At 36.1% G+C, this 12372-nt stretch overlaps 4 protein-coding genes and 1 pseudogene across 7 annotated transcripts; 4 read left to right on the forward strand and 1 right to left on the reverse strand.

The window, feature by feature from the left end:
* The first annotated feature begins 272 nt into the window (after positions 1 to 272).
* On the forward strand, positions 273 to 976 carry AT1G19020 (CDP-diacylglycerol-glycerol-3-phosphate 3-phosphatidyltransferase). The gene has a single exon (NM_101759.4). It carries the CDS (start codon positions 413 to 415, stop codon positions 671 to 673), a length of 261 nt encoding a protein of 86 aa, NP_564069.1. The 5' UTR covers positions 273 to 412; the 3' UTR covers positions 674 to 976.
* Positions 945 to 3210, forward strand: AT1G19025 (DNA repair metallo-beta-lactamase family protein). 3 transcript variants are annotated; one of them, NM_101760.2, is made up of 4 exons: positions 945 to 1394; positions 1469 to 1574; positions 1651 to 1871; positions 1953 to 3210. In NM_101760.2, the coding sequence occupies exons 1-4, from the start codon at positions 1191 to 1193 to the stop codon at positions 3069 to 3071; spliced, it is 1650 nt and encodes a 549-aa protein (NP_564070.1). In that variant the 5' UTR covers positions 945 to 1190; the 3' UTR covers positions 3072 to 3210. The 3 variants fall into 3 exon arrangements, with proteins under 3 accessions (NP_564070.1, NP_001321878.1, NP_001321877.1); NM_001332383.1 differs by having other exon boundaries at positions 982 to 1394; positions 1712 to 1871; NM_001332382.1 differs by having other exon boundaries at positions 1469 to 1871.
* A 244-nt stretch (positions 3211 to 3454) lies between these two features.
* Positions 3455 to 5208, forward strand: AT1G19030 (annotated as a pseudogene; the record flags this gene model as incomplete). Its single annotated transcript has 2 exons — positions 3455 to 3689; positions 4247 to 5208.
* A 3139-nt stretch (positions 5209 to 8347) lies between these two features.
* AT1G19040 (NAC (No Apical Meristem) domain transcriptional regulator superfamily protein) lies at positions 8348 to 9684 on the forward strand (the record flags this gene model as incomplete). The annotated part of the gene is made up of 1 exon (NM_101762.2): positions 8348 to 9684. Exon 1 carries the CDS (start codon positions 9166 to 9168, stop codon positions 9682 to 9684), a length of 519 nt encoding a protein of 172 aa, NP_173338.1. The 5' UTR covers positions 8348 to 9165.
* Positions 9685 to 10103: 419 nt separating this feature from the next.
* ARR7 (response regulator 7) lies at positions 10104 to 11585 on the reverse strand. The gene is made up of 5 exons (NM_101763.3): positions 11202 to 11585; positions 10995 to 11071; positions 10698 to 10775; positions 10534 to 10604; positions 10104 to 10436 (listed from the first exon to the last, which is right to left on the reverse strand). The coding sequence occupies exons 1-5, from the start codon at positions 11347 to 11349 to the stop codon at positions 10190 to 10192; spliced, it is 621 nt and encodes a 206-aa protein (NP_173339.1). The 5' UTR covers positions 11350 to 11585; the 3' UTR covers positions 10104 to 10189.
* Between the last annotated feature and the right edge of the window lie 787 nt (positions 11586 to 12372).

Genomic DNA, 12372 nt, shown 5'->3' on the forward strand with positions numbered 1-12372 from the left:
TTGAGAAAAAAAAAATAGTCGTTATGCTTGAGTTTCTCAACTTCAGAGTCGTCAAGTCAAAACATTGAAGAGTCTTCGTCTAGACTCGGGGAATTTGAAGAAGTTTCCTCAATGTGTACTTGATTCTATAAAATATAAAGAATTTACTTCAATTTTTTCCACGAGAGATTCTTTTAATGTTCCAGAAGATTATATTGAGTGTGACAATTCATATAAAATAAAGTTAAAGAAGAAGCAAATCAATAGAAGTCATATTTGTTCACGAACACAAGGTTTGACCATACATAACGCGTCTCTTGAAATATGAATGTGTATATAAACAAAACAGAGGAACCGAGAGAACATCACAAATAAACTTCAAAGTACAAATTCCATTTCGATTTTAAAACTTTTGAGAAGACGATATACAATAATGAACGGAACATCGTGGGCTGACCAGTGGGACAATAGCGGCGACTCTGCCAAAGGAGGCCGAATCGGCAGCGGCGCCGTCGTGAGAAGCAGCGGAAGTGGAGCAACGTCAAACACGACCAAGTACAAGGAGAAAATGGGACAAGGGTTAGACAAAACCAAAGCTGTAGCTTCTTCTGGTTTTAAGAAGCTCAAGACTGGTTCTGCTATTGGTTTTCGTTGGGTCAAGGACAAGTATCACAAAACCACACACAAACAATAAAGATTTCTGTAAACTCCTTTGTATATGAGTATTAGTAATTTATTCACTTGCCAAATACTGTATTATGTCTGATCTATATTTTTCTAAGCTTGTTTGATTTGAATGCTTTGTTTACTGTGGTAAATTGTTCGAGTTTGGGTGGGTTCATGGATTAATTAAATTGTTTTTCTCTTTAATTTTTAAATTATTACATCTATAATAACAACGAATTATCGTTTAGACAAAATCATATTATGCGATTAAATCATAAATATATAAAAATAAGAAACGATTTATTTCGAAGTATATAACGTGTAATTTTATAAATTTTACTTTTAAGATCGGAGGGTAATTTTCCCTCGCTTCTGCAGAAACAATTTTTATCCGCCGGATCTGAAGTGGTTCTTCTTCAGAGTAAATCAATCGGAGAACCCAAAACCCTAGAAAGCAACCAGAATCACATTTCACTCTAAAATTATCGGCGGAAGCAGAAACCCTAGTCATTGGTTATATCCGTCGCCGGCGTTAGAGGGCCGTGATGTCGATAGAGATGCCAAGAGGTTTACCATTTGCCGTCGACACTTTTGGACCATACACGGAGACGAAGAGAAGAAAGAGACATCATTTCTTAACTCATGCTCATAAAGATCACACCGTTGGGGTTTCTCCTTCTAACATTGTCGTCTTCCCCATTTACTCTACTTCCCTCACCATCTCTCTTCTTCTTCAACGTTTCCCTCAGGTTTTTGTTTCCTCTATCTCTTATCTCTTCGTGTTTCCTTCTCTGTTTCCTCAATAATTGTCATAATTGTGCAGCTTGATGAGTCTTACTTCGTGAGAGTTGAAATTGGTCAATCAGTGATTGTTGATGATCCTGATGGCGAGTTTAAAGTTACTGCTTTTGATGCTAATCATTGTCCTGGTAACTTCCTTTGTACCTTTTGCTTTTGTTAAAGTCTTAGCTTTTTCCAAATTGTGACGAATTTCATAAACTTCAGGAGCCGTTATGTTCTTGTTTGAAGGAAGTTTTGGTAACATACTTCACACTGGTGATTGTAGGCTTACACTAGATTGTCTACATAGTCTACCTGAGAAATATGTTGGAAGAAGCCATGGCATGAAACCAAAATGCTCTCTTGGTTACATTTTCTTAGATTGTACATTTGGGAAATCATCTCACTCTCAGAGGTTTCCCACTAAGCATTCAGCTATTAGACAGGTGATTTGGCTTTAATCATTATGCATTGGAATCGTTTCTGTGTAAAGTTTCTCCATTTTCATTCTTGTTCAATGAATTCAGATCATCAATTGCATATGGAACCACCCAGATGCACCAGTTGTATATCTTGCTTGTGATATGTTGGGACAAGAGGATGTTCTCTTAGAAGTTTCTAGAACGTTTGGCTCCAAGATTTATGTGGACAAAGCTACAAACTTGGAATGTTTCAGATCGTTAATGGTTATAGTTCCCGAAATTGTCTCTGAAGATCCTTCTTCCAGGTTTCACATATTCAGTGGGTTCCCTAAACTGTATGAAAGAACAAGTGCAAAGCTTGCTGAGGCAAGATCGAAACTTCAGAGTGAGCCTCTTATCATCCGTCCTTCAGCTCAGTGGTATGTTTGTGATGATGAAGATGATTGGAAAAGTGGAAGCATTCAAAAGCAGAGAAAAGTTAGGTTTAGTGAAGCTGTCAAGGATGAGTTTGGCCTTTGGCATGTGTGTTACTCAATGCATTCATCCCGTGCAGAGTTGGAATCAGCGATGCAACTTCTTTCTCCGAAATGGGTTGTATCAACAGTTCCTTCTTGTAGAGCAATGGAACTCAACTATGTGAAGAAAAACTGTTTTATCAGTCGGTTTTCGCCTGATGATCCTTTCTGGAAGCTTCTAGACATCGATATGGAAGCTTCTCCAGTTGCAGCAGCTGATACTCAAACTGTAGCTCTTAGTTGCTGTCTCATGAGTGAACAGATTATTCTGGATTCGGGAAAATCGAAGTTAGAACCTGTGATAGAATCGTCTAGCACGAAGAAGAAGCTTCTGAGTTTATCCCCTGAAAATAGTCTTCCTGTAACTCTGTTTGGGAGAGCAAGGCAAAGTTCTCAGGAATGTGATCAACTACATGAGAGAAAAGTCATACACACTCAATGTGTATACACCAAAACCTCGCCGGTATTGGAAAAACTGAATGTAAAGGTAGTAATTGAGCCTTTACAAGATGATACTAAAGAAGAAACAGTAGAGAAGGAATCTTGTACAATCTTTTCTACTTCTACCTCAAAGGAGACTTGCAAGGATCTTAGTGGGGATTTGAGAAAGCTATACAGATCAATGAACGCACCTGTGCCTCGGCCGCTACCATCATTGATGGAGCTTATGAACGCTAGGAAACGCTCTCGGAATCACTTGAGTTTCTAGCTTGCGGTTGACATCTTAGCCTGATCACATCATTACAGTCTCAATCCCTTATAAATTTTTATACAGTGGAGAGAATACAGTTTGTAATGTTTTTTATACACAGAAATTGATACATTTTTTTGAATAAAAGAAATTGTTGATAAAATCTATTTCAGTTTTTGATAAAAGGTTGATAAAATCTTGCACCTCTATAAATACCACGTTGATTCTTCCAATAACACTGCCGCAGCATAAAATAAAGAACCCTACCTTTTTTTTTTGTTTTTGCTAAGAACCCTAAATTATTCGTTATGAGAGGTCGGATATATTTTCGCCATGAAATCGACCGTAATCCTGAAGTCTCAGAAGCTGGCACAATCAACGCATGTGTAACCATGGTCACGATGGATGAACCTGTACGAACATTCCCGATTACGTGGCTCGCGGATTACGTCATGGAAGATGAAGGATTTAGTAGTAGAGAAGACATTAATGATCTTTTGATGAAAGAAGGTTTCCCTCTCGAACCCGATTTGTTTATGTTGACCGAAATTGCCCGCAAAGGTATCATTGAAGTGACTTCCTCACGTGATTATAGCCCAGAATATGCTCTGTTTCTGAATTTGACTTTTCGTGATGGTATTTCCTTTGATGAGATTGTAGAGGATGACGACACCAATATTTATATACCCTATTATTGTATACCCTTTAGACCCGCAAGCGAGCTCGCTGTCAGGTCGCTGACCAAAAATATATACTACAAGACTAGCTCTATAGTTGGTGATAAGTGCATAATTTGTTTGGAAGAGTTTAAAGAAGGAGCAAGAATTGTGACTTTACCATGTGGACATGAGTTTGACGATAAGTGTATTGTAGACTGGTTTGCGACCAGTCACTTTTGTCCATTGTGTCGCTTCGAGTTCCCCACGTGAAGATCGATGATGGGATCGAGGATTAGGTGCTAAGTTTTCTAAACTCTAAACGTTTTTTCTTTTTTTTTGTTACAAGTAAATTCTTAAGTTTGTTGACACAGAATTTGTCTAAAGTTTTGCTCTCTTAGATTTTTTGCCAAATCAATAATTCTTCCTACTTGACTCGATTTCATATAAATATTTGCTTCATTATTCAGCGGATTTTGTCAACCATGAATTCTAACTCGTAAGACAAATATTCGTGTTCTGCTTTTTTATGGTCAGGTTCAGCTTTAAACTCTCGGAAGGTGAAAGTTGCATGGTCTGAAGTATGTTCTCCAAAACAAGAAGGGGGTTTGGGATTACGCTCGATTGCAGAAGCAAATAAAGTCTGTGTTTTGAAGTTGATTTGGCGCATTCTCTCAGCTAGGCGGTCGCTTTGGGTGGAATTGGTTAAGAAATATCTTATTCGAAGAGGCTCCTTTTGGTTAGTGAAAGAGAATACAACTTGTGGTTCTTGGATATGGAAAAAAATTTTGAAATACAGAGACACAGCAAAGAGTTTCTATCGAGTGGAAGTTAGAAACGGCGAAGCTTCTTCTTTTGGGTTTGACAGATGGAGTGAGATGGGTTGTCTTTATGACAGATTGGGTGCAAGAGGGTGCATTGATTTGGGTAGCCCGATGACTGCTACTGTGGGTGAGGTAATGGCAGGGGCAAGAAGAAGAAAATATCGGGTAGCTATTTTGAATCAAGTCGAAAACGAAATAGTAAAACAGAAGCTCATAAGATCGAATGAGACCGATGTAGCATTATGGAATGGAAAGCATGACCACTATCGAAAAGAGTTTCACACCAAAGAGACGTGGCTGCAGATTCGCACCGCAAAGCTATTGATGGAGAACTACAACGGAATCTGGTTCAAGCACTCGACTCCGAAGTACTCACTCATCACATGGCTCGTTCAAAAAAATAGAGTAGCTACGGGTGACAAGCTGATTAAGTGGAACCCGCAAGTAACTCCAAACTGCATTCTCTGTCAACACACTTTGGAGACATGGGATCATTTGTTCTTTATGTGCCCTTACTCATTTCAGGTCTGGACGAAGCTCGCAAAGGGAATCCTCCACGCTAGCTTCACCGCAAACTGGACGGAAACTCTCAAACTGATACATGACAATAGGCTAAGCAAGACGAAGTGTTTCATTGTAGGGTACATATTTCAAAATGCAATCCACTCTCTTTGAAGAGAACGGAACAACCGACGACACAATGAAGAACCATCCCCATGCGAGAGACTGATAAGAGTGATCGATAAAATCATTCGGAATCGTTTGAGCACAATTCGGAGTAGCGGAGATATGAAACTTGCAGGAGGTTTGCAAGATTGGTTTGAATCAAGACAAGGAGAGAAGATTTTTTTGTTTTTGTTTTGAATGATGTCTTTTAAAACAAGTATGTATAAGTTGTAGAACAATTTTTTTTTTTTTAATATAATTTAATATTAAATTCAAAAAAAAAAAACTAATATTTTGTAACTCCCTTTACTCACTTATTATTTTATTTTTCTTACTATTTTGCAGTTCTACAATATTACTAATTGGAATATTATGTGAGATTTCATTGGCTATATACTTTTGTTATATAATTTGCACCGGGTTAATACGGTACTACTACTATTCGATCAATAAAGCAAGTAGTTTACCAATTATGATACTATATCTAGTTGATTTAGTATTCTTTGTTGATGTATAAATATTACGTTACCACTATTTATCGGGTCTCTCCACCTTAGTTTTCTCTCGCTCCGGTGATAGTGTGGTTGGATTCCGGCGAGCTTCTCTTGTGGAGGCAAATCACGAGATCTTTTTGGCTCTCTGGTTTGTTCTTTGCGGTTAGAAGTGTTGTGGTTTGTTATTGGTGGTCAACATCTCTCCTCCATTGGTGGGCTGTAGAGGGTGGCAGCTTCCTCAGCCATGGTTATGGTTTTCCCGTGACCATTTTTCTTCGTCCCTTCGCCTCGTTTTTGGTTGCTTTTAGGTAGATTTTTGTTGTTTTTGGTGTTGTTGGTGTCGGTTCTTTTTATGTATGCGAGAATATGGGTGCATTGATAAGGTTAATAGAGTGTTGAATTTATGGCAGCAAATAGGTCTAAGTGGCATCGCTATCTCATTGAATTAGTGAAAAAGTTCATGATTGCTTAAGTATTTTTGCGTTAATTCTCGGAGAAGCTATAGACTTTTATCACGAGGTTTTGAGGACAGCTTCAAATAGATATGCTCGTGGCAACTACGATGAGAATTCCGGTTATTCGGTCATGTGACAACCACGCAAATTTCTGAGTTTTGCAGGCTCAGAATTGGTATTTCACCTCGTAACTTATCCTTGAATGCCTAGAAGCAAATTGTAATGTTGTATTTATTATTTGGAGACTGCTTTAATCAGCTTTTTGTCAAAAGTCAAAAATGATATAAAAATTAATCTTTTGTCAAAAAAAAATTTTACACCAAGTCTCAGGTTCGATTTTGCAGATTATTGATGCATAACTTATCGTAATCTATATCGAGTACTATAATTAGGTCACCGTTGTGGTCTCAAATGAAGCAGAAAGAGTATGTCCATCATATATCATATATGCATAATCGTTTGTCGTGTATCCGAGTGTTGCGAGAAGAGCTGAATGGTAGAATCGTTATCTATAAAAGTTGTTCGTCATAATCTATATTGCAGGTTATCATCAAAATATTATTAGACGAGATATATCTAGATATGATGTTATAAATGACAGAAAAAGGAGAGAAAAAATCTAATTATTTTTAGGGTAATATTAGAAAGTAGAATTGAAAAGAATGTAGTAACTAACCATTGTTAATTTGTATGTGAGTAAATAACCTTATGACGGCATAAGAAAATACAAAAATATCCTTGCAAGTTGAACCAAAAGCAAGAGTATGAGAATAACATGATATTTATAAAAAAGGTGACATTTTATAATATGTTATGAGAATAAATAATGTGTTATATGAAAAACTAGCATGTTGACAGAGAAAGATTTCCAGTTATCACGTGTAATTCGAAAAAGTAACATGATACAAAAGAAAATAATATACAATTTAAAAAGAAAACATAACGATGAAGATTCCAAGAAAAAATCAAAATCGAACAAAATAAATAGCACGATATTTATCAAAAAAGTGACATTTTATAATGTGCTATGAGAATAAATAATTTGTTATATGAAAAAATAGCATGTTATTTGAGAGAGATTTTCAATTATAACGTGTAATTCGAGAAAGTAGCATGGTAAAAAAGAAAATAACATACAATGTAAAAAGAAAACATAACGACGGAGATTCCAAGAAAGAATCAAAATCGAACAAAATAAAATGAGAAATCTTCTGCAAATTGAAGGAGAGATGATCCGTCAATATAAATAACGTTTAGCAGCCTAGATTTATCGAAAAAGAGACTGATGGTTGTGATGGTGGAAGATGTGGTGGTTGTGGTGGTGGAAGAAAGAGAGATGAGTGGTGGTTTGTTCGGATTCATCAAAAGTTTTTCGCCATGGAATCATCTAAGTGTTTTGTGTGATTTTGTAAAATAGCGTGTAATACATATAAAATTCGATAATGGGTATAAAAATAATTACAAGTGATGAAAGAGAGTGTCCTCTGATACCATAGCTACTTTGTTAATTTTTTTACAATTCATAGTTATTTTGTGCATATTCTCTTATTTTTATCTATAAATGATTAAACCAGAAAACATGTCATAACATTTTCTTAATTTGATTTTCAGGAGAATTTATGAACTTGCCCATCTTTGTGGGATTTCCCAAAAAGAGGCTTTGAGTTAAAGGTCCTAGGAAAAATAATCAGTAATAGAACATGCTACTAAATATTTTAAAATGTAAAATGTGAAAAAATACTAATAGATTTCTTACCAAAAAACAGTGGTGCTCTTTTGTTTTTATTGATTTTTTTTTTTAGTGAATTACAGCCCAATAAAGGAATAGCCACTTCGATAGCTGGGATTACAAAATTTGCCGGAACGCGGAGACATTCCGGCGAAGCTAATCGGGGAAAAGGAAAATCTTTTAAATTATATATTTTTATTAAAAAATCATCTTCAGTAAAAAAACAATAAAAGGTTTCTATGGAGGAGACATTTTTGAAAAATAGTATTAAAAAGATGCATTTTTTTTTTAAAAAGTCTTCCTTCAATGTGTGTTTTCAAAATAAATCCAAATATGTATTACATAGTCTTTGAAATACCTAGGAGTCCGATGATGAGAAAATACATATCCTAGAAATATATATAATTTCGGAAATAAAAGTCTTAAATATGATATACAGTCCTTTTAATTTAACAATTGTGAAGATGTTTAAAAAATTATAATTTTGAATAAAATACAAATGATAGTATTAGTGAAGTCGGCGAAGGGGGATTTATCTTTAAACACATTGTAATTGTTATTGTTGCGTATCCGTTGGCAGCAAGAAACAGAAACACAGAGTGAGTCCAAGATCGCTTTAGAGGAACGCTTGAAGAAACCACTGAACATTGATATTAATTATCAAATATTCGAGTTTCTTCTTCCTGCATTCAAAATTCGTCACCAAGATTGCAATTTTCTTATCATCTTCGAGCGTTCATCTCTGTTAGATTATCACGGTTTGTTTGAAGTCTGTTCTCTCGTGGAAGAAATTGTCGATCTCTCTGTTATCCAACTCTTTGTCGCGTTTCTTTCAGAATTTCTATATCTGTTGGGTCTCTGTTCTCTACTAGAAGAAATCGTCGATCATTGATTCAGGTAAGTTCTCGTTCTTTGTTATCCAAGTTTCTGCTTCAAGCATTCATCACCAAGATTCCAATTCGTTATTGGGGTTCTTGCAGAAACTTCTTCGAACATTCATATCTGTTAAGTTTTCACGTCGTTGGGTCTCTCTGTTAATCTGCTAGAAGAAATCTTCGATCATTGATTCATGTAAGTTCTCGTTCTCTCATAATCAAGTTTCTTCTTCTTCAGCATATATTCGTCTCTGTTACACTTTCACACCGTTTCTACTGCTAGAAGAAATCATATTCATTACCATGATTCCAATTCTTTTACTGGGTTTTCTTTTAGAATAATAGATCACTGTTTGTTTTTAGAGATCGAGTTTGATGAATTTGGTTTCTCGTTTCTTGGATCAGAAGCAAAAATGTCAGAGGTGTTAACACGCGGGTTTCGATTTCGCCCAGCTGATGAAGAAGTGACAGACTACCTTATGCGGAAGACACAATCGCCGGAGTTCAGCTGCTTTATCAAAACCATAGACTTGTACGACAAGGATCCGTGGGTACTTGGGCATGTGAGAGATCCGTGTTACAATCACTATGAATGGTATTACTTTGTTAAGAAAAACCCCCTCGGGAATGAGTACTTAGATAAGCCTAGATTGAACGGGTTTGAACATCCACGCTTGAAATGGGATGTGTTGAAGCAGATACATGATGCTCTGAGTTCTGGTCAGAACGTCCCACCAAGTGTCTTTACTTACGGATTCCGATTTCATCCGACTGATCAAGAGCTACTCTCTTTGTACCTCACTCCAAAGGCCCATTCACCAGACTTCAGCTGCTTCATAAGAGAGAGAGAGAGCTATATGCCATGGAGCCATGGCTTCTTGAACATGTTAGATCTCCTTTTTACAAGGACAGTGAATGGTACTACTTTGTGAGAAAGTGTTCGTCTCGTCGTGAAAAGCTGAATTTGATGTTCTACCTCAGGGGCAAGAAGAAAACATGGAGGGTCAATGGTGTTGTTACACAAATCATAGATAATGACATAGAGAAAAATGTTCTGGGAACTAAAACAAGATATTCTTTCAATCTCGATGTGGGGCGTGTCCACTCAATGACCGGGTGGAAAGTAGAAGAATTCCAATTGTCTTCGGATCCTGTTTGGGCGGTTTGCAGACTCACTTACCTGAAAAACGATTCCTGCGTGATTGATGATAGACCAATACTTCCGGGAGAAGAGCATCCTAAGCTTGAGTTGCAAGCATTGAAGAATTTACATGAGGTGTAAGTCAGTGTGAACCTAACATTTGATTCTTTTCTCTTTTTTGTTTTGTTTTGTTTAAGCAACATCATGAGTAGTGTGATGACTCTCTCAAACATTGTCTTTCTTGAGGAATATTAACAGAATGGTTTTGCTAAGGTCTTGGCCTCTATACATATAATTCAAAGTAGAGAAAAAAGGTTTTCAGATTCTGATTTCATTCGTTTTGAACATGAAGAGTCCTTGATAGAAGTATCATCATGACTTGATGATGATGTATCACTGTCTTCTTGAAGCTTTCTCTTGTTAGAATGGCTTAAGATTTTGCATTCCTCAGCTTCATTCCTCATTATAAGTTGTTTGATTCGCTTTACATCTGCTAGCTTCACCGGTTTCAACAAGAATTCCTCTGCTCCTTCTTTGAGACATCTAAAAACAAGAAGAAGAAGTCGATAAGTTTAGATCACAGTGTAGACACAAATATGATCCCATCTGTATCACTACACATTACACAATCAGTACTTACTCTTGTATACGAGGTAAGATGTTCTCAGATGACATAATCACTACTGGTACTTCTCTGAATGCTGAAGATTCCTGCACATATCAATGGAGTTTTGTATAAGCAGCATTAAAAAAGCTTTGTTTAAGTCTTTCTCAGATTGGTAAATCCATTATTATTGTTATTACCTTAATCTTTTTAAGGAGATCATATCCTGAAAGTCCTGGCATTGAGTAATCCGTCACTATCAAATTCACCTTCAAATCCTGTTATGATGAAAATCACAAACAAAATCAAATCTTAATACCAAAACACATAAATCACTAACTAGACTAGTTCATTTCTAAATCTCATTTGATCATAAAGACAAGAAGAAGCAATAGCCAAAGCCAAAGTTGCAAAGGTTTCACTCCTTCGGTCTTTCCTAAATATACAAGAGTTCTTCTCAGTAGATAGCAAAAGAGGGAAGATTTATTCTTAATTACCTTAAGATTAGAAGCCCCTTTGCCTCCATCTAAGCCAAGATACTGCAAAGCCCTAGTTCCACTCTCTACAGTCGTCACTGAAATAACAAAAAAAAAAAGACACTTGTAACTAAAAAACAGAGGAGAGTTTGTTAATGAAGAAGAAAAACAGAGGAGAGTTAAAACCAACAAAAACAGAGCAGAAAAAGATTGGTTTTGAGTTTTTACCTTTACAAGAAGAGATTCTAAGCAACCTCTCGATGACTTTACGATCCACAATACTATCATCGACGGCAAGAACATGCAACTCCGGAGTAGTAACAGTCAAATCTCCACCGGCGGGAATCTCCATCCTCATGACCTCACCAACCGCCATTGTCAAACTCAGAATAAAAAAGAGAGCAGATTGGTTCCAAGAAGAGGAAAGCTTTGGATTGAAGACAAAGGAAATGAATGTGATAAAATGAAAGAAGAAGAAGTTAGGTTAGGTGACATAAATAAGAAGGGAGAGGTGGTGGGGTTTAATAAGTACTAGTATAGTAGATAGAGAGAGATTTGGAAGATCGGATCTTGCGGGGTAAGATCTTTGAAGAGGAAACAAAATCTTAAAAATGGGTCAAGTGTTGATGTTATGTGTTTGGGAAGTGTCAGAAAACACAAATAATCAAATGTGTCTTCAAAGGTCAAAATCTTTGGGCACCGAATCTTTTTTAAGATTTCAAAGATCTTTGTTTGGTCTGTTTCTTTCAATCCGACAGCGACTACTCCCTCGTGACCTGGAACTTTCCTTCTGCTTTTAGTAATTTTATTTTAGTTTTACCTCTCTCTCTCTTCTTTTTTCTTTTTCTTTGCCAAGTCGGCTACTACTTTGCATTTTACTTACATATCAATCAATGATCTAAAACCGGTGGTTATTGCTCAATTAATCTACTTCTATATTCATTTTAACTTCAACATTGTATTTTGTATTTTCCTATACACGTGATTCGTTTATACTCTACTAAATTTTATTTATGTGTAATGGTATGATGGTGATACTAATACAATTTAATCCTCTTGTTGTCTTTTTTTTTTTCTTTTTTAATTTGGGTAAGAAGTATTTTACAAGGTTATCTTAATTTAATTTTCTTTACGTCAGTAAGGGTTATTATTTTATTTAAAGACAAAAGGGACATTTTTTATTTTTTATTGTCATCGTTTTCAGTTGAGTTTCCTTTATTAAATTGATTGAATTTTGTATGCAATAAAGGCACTCTGTTTAGTGGACCATTGTGTGTGATTTGTGAGTCTCTTTTGCTTTTGGACAAAATCTTGAGAGAAAAATATGGACAAAGTATTGCGGGTGGATCCTTTTGTCTCAATCATAACATCTTCTAAACGAATTGCAAGAGGACTAAGG

Source organism: Arabidopsis thaliana (genome assembly GCF_000001735.4).
Source record: "Arabidopsis thaliana chromosome 1 sequence".
In the NCBI taxonomy this organism is placed as follows: domain Eukaryota; kingdom Viridiplantae; phylum Streptophyta; class Magnoliopsida; order Brassicales; family Brassicaceae; genus Arabidopsis; species Arabidopsis thaliana.